The 12,596-nt window shown below is 37.0% G+C and overlaps 1 protein-coding gene across 1 annotated transcript in view; it reads left to right on the forward strand.

Annotated features, from left to right (window-relative positions):
- Window positions 1–12,596, forward strand: part of LOC111190066 (SREBF chaperone) — a 60,843-nt gene that overhangs the window by 3,663 nt on the left and 44,584 nt on the right. The window contains exons 2-3 of the mRNA XM_022663810.2: window positions 1,677–1,903; window positions 11,766–11,966. Of these exons, the coding sequence (XP_022519531.2) occupies window positions 11,845–11,966 (122 nt within the window). The 5' untranslated portion in view covers window positions 1,677–1,903; window positions 11,766–11,844. The remainder of the gene's footprint in view (window positions 1–1,676; window positions 1,904–11,765; window positions 11,967–12,596) is intronic.

Raw genomic sequence — 12,596 nt, forward strand, 5'->3', positions numbered from 1 at the left:
TCAGTGCCCCACATGTGTTCTGTGGTGTTTGATTTACGTGCTCTGTGTGTGTGTGTGTGTGTGTGTGTGTGTGTGTGTGTGTCTGAACTGGGTGAACTCATGGTGTAAGAATCGGACTTTATAGTTTTTCAGTTTATTGTGAATTCTTTAAAAAACGTATATTTTTTAGCACAATTCAGTTTGATAATTTTAATACAATAAGGATATACCTGGGATATATGGTAAATATATTACATCGCAATATTAACAGACATTTTTCTGATACACTACATTTCTACAAAATGCCAAAAAGCATCAGCGGTGGCAGATTCCTAAAAAATTAGATTCAGATACAGATACATATTTTATTTAACCATGGTTTTGTACACTCTCTAATGAAGTGAACAGTTTCAGTGTTCTTCAAGCACTGACAGTATCATCAATATGCTTATTATTAATGCAAGAAAATGTATTACAATACGATAAAATAGTGTCATTGCTCAGCTCTAAATGGAGGTTGGGGTTGCAGTATTGCAGAAATTGCAGTATTTTCACACCAGTTGTCACATTTTAACACTGAAGGTTGTAGACTCTGCTCTATGGTATGCTGCTCTATGCCACAACTTTTTTAGATTTTCATGTTATTTTAGTTGCACAATGTTATGTTGTACTGTTACTTTTATTTCGCCCCGTCTTTTTATAGATTTTCACGTTATTTATGTTGAACAAATTTATGTTGCACTGTTACGTTTTTAAGCCACATCTTTTTATAGATTTTCACGTTATTTATGTTGAACAAATTTATGTTGCACTGTTACGTTTTTAAGCCACATCTTTTTATAGATTTTCACTTTATTTATGTTGCACCACTTTGTTGCATAATTTTGTTGCACTATGTTAAATTTCATCAACAAAAAATCAATTTTTGTTACACAGTTTTATGTTGCGCTATGTCACGTTTTATTAAGCCACATCTTTTCATAGATTTTCATGTTATTTATGTTGCCCAATTTTATGTTGCACTATGGTACATTTTATTACTCCACACCTTTTTATAGATTTTCATATTTATTTTATGTTGCACTAGCATATGTTGTTATGCCACATATTTTTATAAATTTTCATGTTATTATATGTTGCACAATTTTATGTACTGTGTTGCGCCGTGCTGAAGTGTTATATTGCTCTTTGTTACGCCTCTTTGTTCATTGCGCTGTTTTAGACCATAAGTGAGCACATAGTCTTTTTAGTTATTTGAGTCATTAATAGGCCTGTCATGATAAGAATTTTTGGTGGACGATATATTGTGCCAGAAATGATTGCGATACGCGATATTTTTGTAATTTTAACACTTTATTTAATGCCACTCACATAATGATAAAAGAATCGCATAAAAAAGTAATTATACACTTTTCAAAGACAGCAAACATTGTATGTATGGAGTCACAGTTATTGAAGCGTGACTGGCTAAAATACTGTTCACTGTATTACATATATGTGAACAAACACACAAATAAACACAATAGAAGATATGACGATAATGAAAAATTATTGAGGTCATGTTTATTTATTGTATTATAAATCGATATTGCATTTTTTGCAATTATTGTGACAGGCCTAGTCATTAATTATAATTGTATATAAATATGTTTAATTAAACCCCAGCACTCAGTCTGTTGTATTTCTCTCCTCTCCAGGTTGACAGTGACCGGTCTCTTTACAGTATACCGGCGAGCAGCAGTCTGGAGATCGTGGCCGAGGGCGAGGAGTCGGGTGGTGTGACGCTTCGCTCTGAGCGAATGTCGTTTGTGTCGTTTGTTCTTTTCTGAGCGTCTCAATCCCAGATTAGCTCAGTGACTGAGCGGTGACTGAGGCGCTGAGCGGCTGCCAGCTTCCTGACCCGGAGTGACCTCTCTGCGCTGGGGTGAGTGCATTAGAGGCGTCGCTATAAGACGCACCTCTGTAATTAAACTCGGATAGAGACTGGACAGCAGGAAACGGCTGTGTCACGGCCAGGGGAGGCTTTACTGTGGAAAAGAGTTCGGGTCAGCGGAGAGAAACTAAACGTCACGCTGTAGAGTTAAGACTGTGCAATATTACTAAATGTAAAAGCAGTGTAGTGCTGGGCATGCCTATCATGTTAAAAATGCCTATCATGTTATTAAGATTTTAAAGGTTTCACGGTAATTGTGTATTTTTATTTATTTTATTTTTTTTGCACGACTGGGTTTTAATATAGGTTTGTGACTTAGTTATAATATTTTTAAACAGGGCTATAGTTGCTCATATTGCAAGGAGCAGCAGCAGAAGCTCCAGGAGTGCCTTTCTTAGTTTTTCCAGGCAGGACAGTGTGAGATTCCACCAAGCTGAGCTAGTGTTAGCTAGCGAGCTGTCCCGGTTTGCTGTTCTACACAACGCACCACAGCACCTCTAGTGGTGTGGTGGTATGTGAAAAATGCATACTGGTTCTACATTACCCTCCAGTATACCATATGGTATCTTGCTCCACGGACAGACTCCGAAAGTCTTTTGTCCCTCAGGCCATAAGACTGTTCACATCAACTGGTGTTCACTGTCTATTGTGTTCAATTTGAGTTCAATCTCCATTCTCCATTACACACACACACACACACTAAAGACTGTACTTTTATATTTAATTGTATTGTATTTATATGTATCGTTATATTTTATCTTTTTGTAACTTTTTGTAATTTCCCCTTAGGGATCAAAAAAGTGTCTATCTATCAGCACCACTGCAATGGTTCTCAAACTAGACCACATACCAAAAGTAACCAACTTAAAAATTCCAAATGCCTACAAGCCATTTCATAGCAATAATCCATAGTGGATCATTATATGTTGTTTGTTAATTGTTTCTGTATTATACAGTACTTTATCCTACAGAGAATCTCAAAATCAGGATTTAAACAGAGGAAAATAAACAACAAAAGAGAAAAAAATCTGTGAACTACATTAACTGTAGTGCAGAAACTGTAGTGAACTGTTGGTGACTGTTGGACCAATGAAACTGATGTTAATAATTATAAAACTGTAGTTCTGAGAGTGAAGGACTGAAGTGTTGATTTTATACCGGTTTTTACAGGGTAAAACACTAAACACTAACTAAAGTAATGTTGGATAGAAAATTACTGACACAGGGTAAAACTTTATACATTCCAGTCCTTAATATTTTAATGTAAGGTGAATTTTTTTTGAGGTTATCTTGTTTGTGAACCAGCTTGGGATGCTTCAGGTTCCATAGTTTGAAAACCATTGTGTTAGTCTAATAAATTTGTTATTGTGGTGAACAGGGCATCTCACGATACGATACTGTGATTTTGTGATATTCAGTATATCACAACACGGTTCTCTAAAATATTTCAAAGCATCTGTGTTACTGAAGACGATAAAATACTCTTAATTAGGGGTGTAATGATGCACTCTGTTAGTGATGGTTTAGACCTGCAGTTAGCATTATGCTAATGGGTATATTAGCCTCGTAGCTTTAGTGTGAAAGACTTTAGTCTTAAGAAGCCAGACTTCACACAGCAGGTATGTGTACATTAGGGGTAAGGGGGCGGGGGGGCTGTTGAGACTTGTTTTTGGTCAGACTGTTGCTGTAATGGAACGTGTAATTGAGCACCTGGTGTGGAAACTGTAGGTCTGGAGCCTCGGCTACAAAACAGCTTTTATACTAGTGCGTCTTAAAATATTAGAATATCATCGAAAAGTTACTTTATGTCAGTAATTCAGTTCAAAATGTGAAACGCATATATTATATATAGAGAGATCTTTTTTAAGCGTTTATTTGTTTATTGATGATGATCATGGATTAAATCAAATGAAAACCCAAAAATCAGTGTCTCAGAAAATTAGAATATTATATTAGATCAATTGGTACTTTTGGCAGTGTGGGCAGTGTGCCAAGTCCTGCTGGAAAATGAAATCCTCATCTCCATAAAAGTTTCCATCACTGATGATTCACACTAGACCTCGAGCAGTTTGGACTGTGTATCTCTCCACTCTTCCTCCAGACTCTGCCTCCTTTTATTTACATTAAATGAAATGTGAAATTTTCTGATGATCAGTGATGGTTTGGAGAGACATGTCATCTGCTGGTGTTGATCCACTGTGTTTTATTATCAAGTCTAAACTCAGTGCAGTTTTGTTTTCCCACAAAATCTTACAGCACTTCATGCTTCCCTCTGCTACTGACAACTTTTATAGAGATGTGGATTTCATTTTCCAGCAGGACTTGGTACACTGCCCACACTGCCAAAAGTACCAATTGATCTTATGTAATATTCAAATTTTCTGAGACACTGATTTTTGGGTTTTAATTGGCTGTAAGCCAAAATCATCAATAATAAAATAAATAAACACTTAAATAGATCACTCTGTGTTTAATACATCTATATAATATATGAGTTTCACATTTTCAACTGAATTACTGAAATAAATAACTTTTCAATGATATTCTTACTTCTTGAGACGAACTAGTATATAAAAGTATTGTGACACCTGCTCATTCATTGTTTCTTGTGAAATTAAATGTATTTAACGGTTTATCTTGCTTTTCTTGAAGAGTAACTACTGTCAATAAAACAGTTTTTACTACATGTATTCTAAAGTAATTCCTAGTGTAGGCTAGAGGGGCATCATACTGAGGTCAGGATGATGCCCCTTTAGCCTACACTAGGAATTCAATTTCTGGTCCTGATGAGGGCCAGTTTCATCATAACGTTTCATGCAGTTGAGGATGCTTTCAAATATCTTGAAATTCTTCTTTTCAGATTGACTGACCTTCATTTATTCTTAAATTATTATTTTTCGTTATTTAGTTGAGTAGATCTTTCTTCTCATAACCTGGATTCGAACATTACTGAAATAGTCACTATTCACTGTATACCTGTAACTCTACCTCTTCACTACTTTACTTTAACTGATGCTCTCAAACACTTTATTAAGAGATAAGAAATTCAAGTAATTAACTCTTGATGAGTTCAGCACAGCTGTTCTAGATTCCAGGTGATTCCAGGTGATTCTACCTCATAAAGCTTTTATCTAAGTATCTACAATATAAACCATATTCTGGTTTGTTTATTTTTTTTTTAGTTTGCTAAATAATTCCATATGTTTTTCCTCATAGTTTGGAGGAGTTTGGTATCAATCTACAATGCAGAATATTTTAAAATAATTTTAAAAAACCCTCTGAATTTAAGGTGATTTCAAACTTTTGACTGGTATTGTGTATATATAAGAGTGAATATTTAAAAAAAAATGTAGTTTAAAATGATAATAAATAATTAAATTAACTGTATAAATGCATTAGAAAGGGAAGTGCAGTGTGGCCGCTCGTCTCTGAGTTTATCTCCCGTGTTGTTTATCTCTCGTTCCTCATTCTGTTAGTGTAGATCGTGTGACTCCACCTGTGTGGTGTTTTGGTAGGAGATGAATGGTGTGTGTGTGTGAGTGTGTGTGTGAGGAGTATTTATAGAAGTGTGTGAAGGGTAGTCTCCCTGAAGGTTTGGTCTGAGGGGGAGTGTTTGTCCTCCAGAGAGAAGCACCGGCTGAACCAGAATAGATCAAATCAAACACTGTTTAAAGCTGTAGAGATCCGACCAAACCCACACCTCCAGCCTTTTAACCCAGTAACACTGCAGCCCTTCATCCGTCTCCCGCCTGAAATCACATTTACACACAACTAGAGGCCTTCTACTCGAGCCTTGCAGAAAAAAAATACACATTTCGTTAAAGAAAAAATCCTGAAAAGCTTTAAAGAATTTAGCTGTGGATAAATAAGTGTCTCAAAATTGATCTTCAATGGTCAGAATATGATTATTTTCATGTTACAATTCTATTTTAAGTGACTATACTTTGAAGACTGACTTGCCAAAGACAATAGGTACAGATCCCTCCCTCAGACGAAGTCCGCTGGTCTAAACCATCCTGTTCTCAACCAGCTAATTAAAAGGGTGGATCTTGAACTGAACTAAGCGAAAAGTGACTATAAGCTAAAGAGTTTGTGTCTTCCAAAACTTTTATTTTGTAAAGCTAATCATCATGGGTCTACTTTTACCATGTAAAAATTGGGGATGATTTCTCCCATTGATATAAAGTTACTTAAGTCTGGAGTATACAATGAACAGCATCTTCTCCAAGTGTCTTTTTGGAGACGTTAATATCCCTCAGATTCTCCAAAATAATAAAATAGCAAATTGTAGGTAATTCTGAAGCATTTCTATTGTTCTGTTTATCATGTAAGGAAGACAACATGTGCAATCGTATCTTCTCTGTGGTGAAGTGAGAAATGTAGACAAACCTGTTTTTATTATCTCCCCACTGTTTATAGCTCACAATTAAATTTTTTATAAAGCTCTGGAAAAAATAAGAGGAATATAATCAAGAGGAAGATGGATGATCACAAGCCATCAAACCACCAAACTGAACTGCTTGAATTTTTACACCAGGAGTGTAAAGCATAACGTTATTCAAAAGCAGTGTGTAAGACTGGTGGAGGAGAACATGATGGCTAGGTGTATGAAAAAACTGTGATTAAAAACCAGGGTTATTCCACCAAATATTGATTTCTGAACTCTTAAAACTTTATGAATATGAACTTGTTTTTTTGCATTATTTGAGGACAATATTTTTGTTTATAGAATTAAACAACAATGTTCATTTTACTCAAATATAAACCTATAAATAGCTAAACTGATTCAGAAACTGAAGTGCTCTTCATTTTTCCAGAGCTATATATAATGATAAAATGACATCTGTAAGACCATAGTTAACCAAGACAGTAAATTTGCATTTTGTCTTTTGATTATTGGGGCTGGGCGATATTGCCCTAGAATATTATCACAGTATTTTGGCATATTTTTGTGATAAAATTATTACTGGCGATATGACAAAACATTGTTCTTGTCAGGAATGTACAGTATTATTTAGTACAATCAGTAGAAACAACATATGTAAACGTTTATCAAGTTCATAAGCAGTAACTTTCTAAGACTTTAGCCTTATATAACCTATTGATAATACATTTTTGGCAATAAGAACGTTTCAGAATTAAATATTTGCCAAAACAAGCTTTTAATAAATCCAGTTTAGATTTTTTTTATTGCAACATAAGGAAAATAGCATTTAAACATAAGAAGAATCGTTAGATTTGAGATATATGGTATCCACCCTTTTTGGTCTGCTGGTTGAGTACAGGATGTGATAGCAGACTTCGTTTGAGGGAGGGATCTGTACCTGTACCTGAATCTTGACTTTTGTGTGTACACAGAGTGTTAACCACACATTAGTATTAGATTGTTCTAAATGTTAAAACACAAATCACTCATTCATGCTTGACTTTGATAGAAGCACAAAACTCAAAATTAATTGAAAGTTCAATAGGTATAGATCCCTCTTTCAGAAGAAGTCTGCTGGCTAATCCTGCTGTGTACTGTCTGAAGGTTCAAACCAGCAGACCGAAATAACTGAAATGGTGTTTCTTAAACTGATCTAGTGGGAGGGGCTCTGGTAGGGTTGATGGGTGAGGGGTGGAGCCAGGGTGATTCTATGCAAGTTTCTTTTTATTGTGACATCACAATAAGGGAGAAACATCCAAACGGCTTATAGAAGCATCTGATTTCTGACACCAAACAAGTAAGCAAAAAGTGAAGAAAGAGTTTTGCGTAATATGTCCTCTTTAACGCAGCGGCACAGCGGCAAAAACAAAGGATCAGAGCTTAAAGATCCACATTCATTGTATTATACCTGGATTAGCCTTGATCCTGATCCACTGCTGGTGTTTTTGAGGTGGTGCGTCTTGGTTTTCCAGTGAAAGTAATAATGCGAGTAGGTGAGGTGACGGTTGAAGGGTCTGAGGGGGGGGGTTATATTACTGAAGTTTGATACTGTTGAGGATCCAGGTGGGGATTAATTTCAGCATGTTCTCCTGATGCAGCTCATATTGCATGTGCTGCATGATGCAATGCAGGACTTTGTGCGCACTGACCCACTTTTCTGTATTGTTACTGTATCGTAACGTCTAATTACCTCTGAAAACAACTCTTTCCGGTAATTCTCCGGTAACTCTGTACTGCGTGTTTTATTGTAAACGAGTGTGAAGTCGTGTGAGGTGAGTGGTCCAGTATAACTCCAGAGTGTAGGAGGCTTTATCTCCCGGTGTGACGTCAGTGTTTATGATGATTACTCTTTATTTACAGGTTTATTTAAGTAATCTCCGAAACTCATCTTTTTCATGGCTTGTTTCTTTTCTCCCGAGCAGATTTTATTATAATGCTTTGATGTTTATGGCTGCATTTATGAATTATGTGAATGATTGATTGACGTTTGAAATCTGGCTGTAGATGATTAAGGTGCGTTGTAATAAATCGTAATAGTGTTTAAGAAAATGTGTTCACATTTTTAGGGTCAGAATAAATTCTCTGAATGTTTCATAAATTAAAAGCCCAGAATATGTTTTATATTATACATTCTTAAATGGTCAGTTTTGCACATCTCTGCTGGATTTTCTCAGTCAGTTTTATGAGGTATAGAGTCACCTGGAATTCAGGCTTTCAGTTAACAGCTGTGCTGAACTCGTCAAGAGTTAATTACTTGAATTTCTTGTCTCTTAATAAAGTGTTTGAGAGCATCAGTTAAAGTAAAGTAGTGAAGAGGTAGAGTTACAGGTATACAGTGAATAGTGAATATTTGAGGCAAGAACTACTCAACTAAGTAAAGAAGTTAAGAAATCAGTCAATTTGAATAGAAGAAGTTAAAGAACTTTGACTTTGATTTTGATTACAATGATGGAACTGGCACTCATCAGGACCACCCCAAAAAAAGGAAGAGCAAGAGTTTCCTCTGTTGTACAGGATAAGTTCATCAGAGTTACCAGCCTCAGAAACCGCAAGTTAACAGCTCCACAGTTAAGAGCACCTAAATGCTTTACAGAGTATTTTGGTTTGTTTAACACTTTTAAAGCAGCAGTCTGTATTATTCAGTGTTTAAACTGAAATCAGAAGCAGAAGAGTAGAGAAGAATATGGATAAAATATTGTGTTTAATGGTACCAGTGTGCTGAAACGAGTTCTTCTTCTGGTCACGTCACACTTCTTTACGTACTTATGTCACACGTACAGCCTTTAAAAGAGGATCCGGCTCAGTTTTACTGAAGGCGAGCGGCTGGTGGAGCAATGGAGACTTCAGAAGGGGAAACTCAGAGCTCAGTAGCTCATTCACTCATATTAAAACCAAAGAAACAAAGGAGTGAAGTTTCTGACCGATCTCTCTCTCTCTCTCTCTCTCTATGTATCTCTCTCTCTCTCTCTCTCTCTCTCTGAATCAGATTCATTCGCTCTGAAGGGAGACTGCATCACACCCGCCCAGTTTAAAATGATTCAAATCACATGCTCTGTGCAATTACCCATTCTCACCAGAGAGGGATCCTTCATAGTCTGGATTACTTCCGTCTTAATTTACTATGTAGGAAAAAAAAAAAAACAGAGATGACTGAAACCCCAGAAAATCCTAACAAGCAGTGTGAATATTTCATAAATTTTTCATTAATATTTCATTAATTTCATCAATAACTCCATTACTAATTATTCTATTAATATTTAGTGTAATGGTGTACCTTACCTCAAACAGGTAATTCTTTAATTAGGATAATTCACTCATTTTTTAATAAGAAAATACCCTTTTTTTGTTGTAGTTTCAGTACTTTATTGCTTTTGAAAGACCAACATATAAAACAATGGTTTTACATAACATTGTATTTTAGTTTTAGTTTTTGCAGGGGGTTGTTGCAAATATGTGAGATGAAACATTTTCATATTATATGTTGATTAAACTAATCAAGGCAAACAGAAGAAGTTTCATACAAAAAAAAATACTTTCAACTTTTTTTTTCTAGATCTTTGAACTTTAAAACAAGTCAATTTGACCCGGAACGTAACAGGAGGGTTTGGGTTTGGATTTGGACAGAAGAAGTTATAACGTAGGATTATAATGGAACAGTTTTTTAAAGACTGTCAGGAACTGTAGTAACACAGTAAACTAATTATTTTAATGAAAACATTGGCTTGTAAAGCTGAGAATATTTGTATGGTGAAATTTTAGATTTTTTTTAATGATTCACTGAATCGCTTTCTAAAGAATTAGGGCTGTCCCTAACGATTATTTTTTAAACGATTATTCTAACGATTATTTTTTTCGATTAGTCGACTAATCTATTTATTGAGAAACATATTTAAATAATTGTTATTTTACGTTTTAAAGCAAACGATAAATTACTATATTTATATATAACAACAACAACAACAACAACACAAGCCTACTAAACCAAACCCCACACTTATAATCACTTACATGTACAGCACGTTTAGATCTATAACGCTAAAAATGAATAAGCTCCCATACACCACAACCGTGTGTTGCACTGTTTTCTGTGACCGCTAGATTTTGTGACCACGGGCAAGTAGTTCTCAGCAGACCGGTGCACTGGCCGATTCGAAACGTGTTCGTTTCTAATGTTTACCCCGACTGGCCAAAACGGTTCAGTTTAGGGCTGAGGGTAAGGTGTAGGTATAGAAAGCTTCCGTTTTGCCAATGAACGCTCATAACCGTGAGCACTGGTCACAAAATTCCGACGGTGACAGAAAACGGTGTAACACCGCAGCGCCGACGGCGCTAGCTAAAATAACTTAAGGCAGCTAGCTTAGCTAAACACCTGAACTTATGAATAATGCTACTGTTTCTGGAAACTGCGAAATGCCATGCACAAATATAAACCAAAAATGTATAATTTCTGCCTGTGGCAGGTTTAAAACCTTTGGTAGACAGCCTTAAGTCTTTTTAAAGACACCCGCGGAGACCCTGATGTAAACGGTAACTTACTGTGTGACCCTGTTGACATAGTGCTCCTGGATGTTTGCGCTTCAAGTGCTCCTTTTGCACGTATGGCAGAGGACCACATTGTTGCCCTTTTGCGTGAAATGCTCCCAAACTTTAGATGCCCGCTGGCGTTTTTTTGTAGCTGGAGATTGCTCTCCGGAGTCCAAGCTCTCTAGAGCTTAGATTCTCTGCCCAAACCCGACATGACCCGAGGCCCGCCCGTAAATCCGACCCGGGCTCCAGAAAATAGTCCGAGATGTAGGCGTCTGTTTTTTAATTATATTTTTATTTAAAAAAAATAACGAAAATAACGAAAACTGAAAGTGAAACTAAACTAATTTATTTATAAGCGCTGTTTTCACTACCGCAGTTCTACAGCGGGGGTGTTGTGCCGATTCTGTCCGCGAAGCGGGAGTCAGATTCAGCAGAGAGTCGGATTCGGCACAAACGCGGCGGCACCTCGCGGTCCGCGGTGTCAGTTGTAAGCGCTCGCGCTAGCCGCAAAATACGGCAGAAAACACTGAGGGAGCTGCAGAATTATGTATGGGACTAGAATATGAGCTCTCACCAGAACAAGCGAATCTCTCTCTCTCTCTCTCTCTCTGTGTGTGTGTCTCTCTCTCTCTCTCGCACGTGAACTCCTCCGCGTTTGACTTGCAGAACTGTTTAGCTGTTCTTAAAAATCATTTTAATTAAATAATAGTTCTATGCTTCTATGTTACCGTGTTAATTAACATAGTTCTGATCACATTTACGACGCGCCGACGCACGTTATGCAAATCGATGTATTTTCGTAATCGATGACGTCGATTATGTCGACGCGTCGCCCCAGCCCTATAAAGAATCATTTTTAACCCTCTAACGACTCTTTCCTGTGTTCGTTTGTTTGTTCAGGTCCCTGGATGCCCCCTGGTGGCGACGCCCTGTCGGCGCACGCAGACCGAATGGCTGCCAGCTGACCCCGCCCCCCAAAATGACGGTCAGAGAGCGGCTCCGGCAGAACATCTCGGCCGCCTTCTACCGGCATGGCCTGCTCTGCGCCTCCTACCCAGTACCCATAATCCTCTTCACCTCCGCCAGCATCCTCACCTGCTGGTGAGTCTCACACCTGGGGTCATGTGACCTTTATCGTGTATATTCGCTTCGCACATGTTTTTTTTGTTATATTACTGTAATATCATATAGTATAATTAATTTTTAACAATCCCAAAACCTTTTTTTATCTAGTTAGAAAAGTTACGTTTAGTTTTATAAGCTACTAAACTATTTACAGCATTTACAAAATGATTGTGATTATTAAATAAATGTGGGGATGCATTGAATTGAACATTTTTAACTTTGCTTTCATGAATTAGATGTCCTGCGTTTTTTGTTTACTGCACGTCAGTGTTAGATTGTGCTCAATAGCAAAACTAAGCTGTGATAGAAGCACAAAAGTCATTATTTGAAAGTAGGTCCAGATCCCTCCCTCAAACGAAGTCTGCTGGCTAATCCATCCTGTTCTCAACCAGCAGACCGAAAAGGGTGAATCTTGAACTGATCTTTAACTGGATCATCGATAATCTGTGCTTTTATGAATTAGATGCCATTTCCTGCATTATGTATTTTTAGCAGGTTGTTAAATGCTAACCAGCCACGGTTAGCAAACACTACCGAGCTGCGGTTAACAGCGCTACCCAGCTGTGGTTAGCAAACACTACCCAGGCGCGTTTAGCATGCACTTAG

The sequence above is a fragment of the Astyanax mexicanus genome, chromosome 1 (genome assembly GCF_023375975.1).
Source record: "Astyanax mexicanus isolate ESR-SI-001 chromosome 1, AstMex3_surface, whole genome shotgun sequence".
NCBI classification, from domain to species: Eukaryota; Metazoa; Chordata; class Actinopteri; order Characiformes; family Acestrorhamphidae; genus Astyanax; species Astyanax mexicanus.